At 51.5% G+C, this 5,823-nt stretch overlaps 1 protein-coding gene across 4 annotated transcripts in view; it reads left to right on the forward strand.

Moving 5' to 3' along the window:
- Window positions 1-5,823, forward strand: part of Pald1 (phosphatase domain containing paladin 1) — a 67,332-nt gene that overhangs the window by 29,090 nt on the left and 32,419 nt on the right. For all 4 annotated transcript variants that reach the window (XM_031347631.1, XM_031347632.1, XM_031347633.1 and 1 more), the window contains exons 2-5: window positions 370-595; window positions 3,464-3,566; window positions 4,041-4,220; window positions 4,837-5,001. In XM_031347631.1, coding sequence (XP_031203491.1) covers window positions 399-595; window positions 3,464-3,566; window positions 4,041-4,220; window positions 4,837-5,001 — 645 coding nt within the window. In that variant the 5' untranslated portion in view covers window positions 370-398. The remainder of the gene's footprint in view (window positions 1-369; window positions 596-3,463; window positions 3,567-4,040; window positions 4,221-4,836; window positions 5,002-5,823) is intronic.

Here is a 5,823-nt window from a genome sequence, read left to right on the forward strand (position 1 = left end):
TTTTTTTTAATTTTTACTTATTTTTCTGTATATGGGTATTTTGCCTGCATGCATGTGTCTTATGTGCCACATGTGCCTGTGGTACCTACCTATAGGCCAGAAGAGGCCATCGGGTCCCCTGGTTAAACAGTTAAATATTTATGAGTTGCCATGTGGGTGCTGGGAATTGAACCTGGCTCTTCTGGAAGAGCAGCCAGTGCTCTTAACCTCTGAGCCACCTCTCCAGGCATGAAGGCAGATGCCCCAAGAGTCTCTGTGTCTACAGCCATGGTGGAGATTGCTTCTTCTGGGGTCGAGTGGCCAGAGTCTTCCCTCTTTGGCTTGTTTTTTTTTTCTGTCCCTTTGAACTGTGTACCCTTTTATCCGCAGGTCTGGGGTCCTGAGTCCCCTGACAGACTATGGGTACAACCGCAAGCACAGCACAGCAGTCAGTCTCGGCGGGCACGTCCTTGGAGGGCCTGCAGGGCGGCAGCAGCAGCAGCAGCAGCATGGACGGCCAGCATTCTCTCAGCGTGCAGTCCTTCCATGCCACAAGTTTACACAACAGCAAGGCCAAGTCCATCATCCCCAACAAGGTGGCCCCAGTTGTGATCACGTGAGTATCAGAGTGCACGTGATCGTGTTCCAGAAGCCGCGGCCTGTGTGGGGAAACCTGCATGCATTTATTGTTTACAGACTGCCTCTAGTTTTGTAGACTAACCCCCCTTCTCCCCCGCCCCTCAGCCTCACCTAGAATGTTTAAGCAGTATTTCTGGAATCATATAGTGTCTTAGTTCTTAGGAGGGGTTTCCATTGCTGTGAAGAGACACCGGGATAAAGGCAACTCTTATAAAGGACAGGACAGTTAATTGTCCTGGGGCTGGCTTCCAGGTTCAGAGGTTCAGTCCATTATCGTCATGGCGGGAAACATGGCAGCATCCAGGCAGACGTGGTGCTGGAGAAGGAGCCTAGAGTTCTACATCTTGATCAAAAGGCATCTAGGAGCAGACTGTCTTTTTCTGCAGGCATCTAGGAGGAGAGTCTCTTCTGCACTGGGTGGAACCTGAGCATAGATCCTCAGAGCCCGCCTACACGGTGACACACTTCCTCCAACAAGGCCACGTCCCCTAATAGTGCTTCCCATGGACCAAGCGTATTCAAACCACCACACACAGCAAGCAGGTAGCAGGGCTGAGTCTCTTCTGAGTTTCTGGGCCCATAATGCTTACACATGTGTGGTAGTCTTAGCTGGCCTAGGACTTGCCATGTAGACCAGGCTGTCACAGAGATCCACCTGCTTCTGCCTCCTGAGTGCTGGGTTTAAAGGTGTGTATCAGGATGCCCCACAGTAGATTCGTTTTGCAGACTGGAGAGCTGGGAGCTCCTTTTCCATGCTCTAGTTGGGGCCTTTAGGGAGTGAGAAGGCAGTGGTTTGTTTTTGTTAGCGTGCTTTCAGCCACCCAGACACATAAGCATCCAGGAGGGCCGGAAGGATGAGCGTCTACGTGTGGGTGAAGGAGCAGGTGCTTCTGAGAGCGAGAGACGTCAGAATGGAGCCTGGGTCTGTCTCCTGCGGGGCTGGAGCCTCGTTCTCATCTCTGGGCCTTTCTGGAATGCAGGAAGATGATGTTCCACAGGAGGACAATGAGTTTGTCAGAGACCTGGGAGATGGGCTTTCTGTGTAAAGATGAAGTGATCCATCAGGCTGTTAGCCCTGGGGCTTGGCAGGATAGCAGTAATTACCATAAGTTACTGTGCTTGGGATAAAGGCAGAAAAGCGATGTCCTGCAGAAGTGACTTGACGGACATTGGAAGTCAGTCTGGGTTGCTGGGTCACCGGTGTAGTGGCACATACCTTTAATCCCAGCACTTAGGACATAGTTAAGTTTGAGGCTAGCTGGTTAAGCATAGTTCATTCCAGGATGGCCAGGGATACATAGTGAGAACCTGTCTCAAAAACATAAAAACCACCACCACCTACAAAACAAAACCAGAGAGAGAGGGAAAGGGAGGGAGAGAGAACGGAAGTTAGCAGTTAGCAGTTTGGACATTGAAGGCAGACTTGGGAAAAGCAGGTCTGGGGCCTGGCTCTGCCTCCTTGCTTTCTCTCTGGGTCTTCGTTTCCTCATCACCATAAGCAGAGATGGCAAGGGAAATGTGGAATCAGGTGGTAATGGCTCCAGCGTTGCTGGCCACCTGAAAATGTAGAGCACGAATGCTTACAGCCCTCCTTGGGTTGCAGAGTGTGTGAGGTGGAGAGGACCTTGCTGGTCATCCAGCCGAGGAACCAGCTTACTGCAACCTGCAAGTCAAATCTGGCCCACTGCCTCATGATGTTAATAAAGTTTTATTGGTCCACTGCTAGGCCTGCCCACTTTTACATCCCCTGCTGATACCGAGTTCTTCAGTGGCAGAACTGCCAGGCTGTAACAGAGCCGGCGTGGCCCTCCCACAGAACAGGAAATAATTACTTTCAGCCCCTTGCAGGATAGGTTAGCAGAGCCCTGATCATGGCAGATAGATCTGAAAACTGAGTTAGACAGGAAAATGGGTTTCAGGGACACGGAGGGGAGGCCACCATGATGTGTCAGCAGGAGCCAGGCCCCTTGCTTGTGCAGCCTTCCTCCACCCCACCCATGTAGCCCATTGCTCTCCTATTGGCAGCTGTTATGTATGGTGCCTGAGCTGCAGCAGGCTGGTTTCATGCATGGTATAGGGGCAGTGTGTCTGAGTATGTAGCATCCTGCGTCAGTGATTGTGCCTTATCTGACTTACTGTCTATGGAAACCCCCATGGGCTTGTTTAAAGAGCTGGTGTGTGTGGTAATAGTTAGGTCCGAAGAATAGGGACACACCCTTCACATCTCGTGGGATGAACTGCAATGGACTCTCGAACTGGAAGTGTGGGGAACGTTCCCGTCACAGCCTAAGGGGTGGGCCATCCACTGGCAGTGTCTCAATCAGGTTTTGGGTTAGATCACCATGACAAAGTATTGCCCATACAGAATACTTGAATGGAGACAGATGTCCCCCTCTTGTTTGGGTGTCCAGGCTGGTATGGTAGCCCGTGGCCATGTCTTGCTTCATTTCCATCAGCACATGCCTCTGTCTTTTGGGATGGCTTTTCTACTTCTTCCAGGGACAGGGGAAGGGGAAGGCAAAGGACGGACTAGAAGACTTTCCTTTTAGGAGTGGCCCAGAATTTGCCCCTCCTCACTCCCTCTCATATCATTGGCTTGAGCTTAATGACAGGACCATTGCTAGCTGCAGGGGAGGCTGGGAAATGTGCTAGCAGCAAGGGAGACTGGGAACTGTAGTTTGTACTGGGGTAGCCCAGGTCTCAGTCGTCTTCAGCTCTGGTTGGCATTCTTGGTATGAGGATGAAGGGGCCGCTACATGGGTTGGGGTGAGATGGCTTTGCTGTGTGTTCTGGTGACAGTGTAAGGGACCAACAAAGTTCTCTGACTCCAGTTTTCACTATGCAGGTACAACTGCAAGGAGGAGTTCCAGATCCATGATGAGCTGCTTAAGGCCCACTACAGGATGGGCCGGCTCTCAGATGCCACCCCCGAGCACTACCTGGTACAGGTGAGGGCAGCTCCACCCACCCCATTCTTCTCTGCCTCTTCTCCACTTCCATCTTCTCCCACTCTATCTTTGTCTCTCGGTCCTTCTTCAGGCCGCAGGGCATTTTTCATATGCTAGGCAAGCATTCTACATTGAGGCATGTCTCCAGTCCTTCACTGATAGTCCTAGGCAAGTAAATACTGCTGAGCCATGCCCAGCCCCCTCAGTTCTTCTTAACCACCCTTGGGTTCCGAGCATGTGAGGTGGAAAGGACCTTACAGGTCATCCAGTTGAGGCACCAGCTTACTGCATCCTTCAGGTCAGATCCAGACCACCACCTGTTGATATAAATAAAGTTTTATTGGTCCACTGTTAGGTGCATTCACTTGGATATCACCTGCTGATACCTAGTGCTTTGAAGGTGGAACCGACGTAGTCCTGTCTGAGGAGAAACCCCCGAGTACCTGATTGATCCGCTGTGGTTCTTTCTGTCAGGGTCGCTATTTCCTGGTGCGTGACATCACTGAGAAGATGGACATACTGGGCACCTTGGAGAGCTGTGGGGCTCCCAACTTCCGGCAGGTGCGGGGTGGCCTCCCAGTGTTTGGCATGGGACAGCCCAGCCTCCTGGGGTTCAGGAGGCTCCTGCAGAAACTCCAGAAGGATGGGCTCAAGGTGAGCGTCCCAAGGAGGCTGGCCGTCCGTGGTAAGAGGTGACTCTGAGGCTCTGGAGTGGTCACCTTGGGCTGGGGAGGGGAGTGTGGCCTGGGCTAGGCCTGGAACTTCAGAATAGAAACTGGAGAGTATGTATTGCATTGTCTTGTTGGGAGGTACCCAAAGTCAGAAGCCTCTGGTATACCCCATTCTTGAGAGCCTCAAAGGGACTGAGAAGTGACAAGGGAGCTACTTCCCAACTCCAGAGACTGCCACATGATGGGCTAGCTCAGTCTTTCTTTAGCTGGTCTTTGTATCAGGCAACTGATGTACCCAGGACTCTGTGCTAGGTATTGTGGGCCAGTGGAAAGAACCAGAATGATTCTGCCTGGATGATGTGTAGTCCACTAGAGAGAAAAGACAGACCTGCTGACATGCTAATATGTGTTGATATGCATGTTAGTATAATACGTGTGAAGATAGTCACCCTGAGAGGACAATGGATAGATGCATCCTCACCCTGGATGAGGGAGGAACTAGCTGGGCAGACACCTAGAAGTTGCACAGGGGACGGGTTTCCGTGCAGGACTGGGACAGGTGTCTGTGCAGGGCAGAGGTAATGGCTTCTTTTTGCCAGGAGTGCATCATTTTCTGTGTACGGGAGGAGCCTGTGGTGTTCTTGCGAGCTGAAGAAGACTTTGTATCTTACACACCTCGAGACAAGGAGAACCTGCACGAGAACCTCAGGGACCCTGGGCCGGGGGTCAAGGCTGAGAATCTGGAGCTGGCTATCCGGAAAGAGGTGAGGGCCTGTGAGTGGCTTCCGAGTGAGAGCACCTCTCCCTAGCTGGCTTCAGATAGCTGAGCCAAGACTCCAGCCTGCGGCCCAATCCTCTAGACTTGCCTCTCAAGCTATTCTGGGGGTGGGAGCTACTCAGCCTTCTCTTGTCACACTCTCTAGCTTTTGTGCCCTGCTGGGATGAGTGGCTGGTTGCAGAGTTGACTCCTCCGTCCCAGCTAACCTCTTTCCGTCTCTTTCCCACGCTGCTTCTCCTTCGCTCTCCAGTCCTGGATTAAGGAGGGCCGAGAAGAGACCTAGGGAAGGAGACTGTCTTAGTTAGGGTTTCTATTGCTGTGAAGAGACATCATGACCACAGCAAGTCTTAAAAAGGACACTTAGTTGAGGTTCAGAGGTTCAGTCCATCATCATCATGGTGGGAAGCATGGCAGCATCTGGGCAGATAAGGTGCTGGAGAAGGAGCTGAGAGTTCTACATCTTCATCTTCAGGCAGCAGGAGGAGACTGAGTGTGTCACACTGGGTGACATAACTTGAGCATATGGGACTTCAAAGCCTGCCCCCACAGTGACACACACTTCCTCCAAGGCCATACCTACTAATAGTGGCCACTCCCTATGACCAAGCATGAGTCTAGAGTCTATGGGAGCCATTCCGAGTCAAACCACTATGGAGACTGTCTTAGTTAGGGTCTTACTGCTGTGAACAGACACCATGACCAATGCAAGTCTTTTTTTATAAAGATTTATTTATTTACTGTATATAAGTACACTGTAGCTGTCTTCAGACACAGCAGAAGAGGGCATCAGATCTCATTACAGATGGTT

The sequence above is a fragment of the Mastomys coucha genome, unplaced genomic scaffold (assembly GCF_008632895.1).
Source record: "Mastomys coucha isolate ucsf_1 unplaced genomic scaffold, UCSF_Mcou_1 pScaffold3, whole genome shotgun sequence".
Taxonomy (NCBI): domain Eukaryota; kingdom Metazoa; phylum Chordata; class Mammalia; order Rodentia; family Muridae; genus Mastomys; species Mastomys coucha.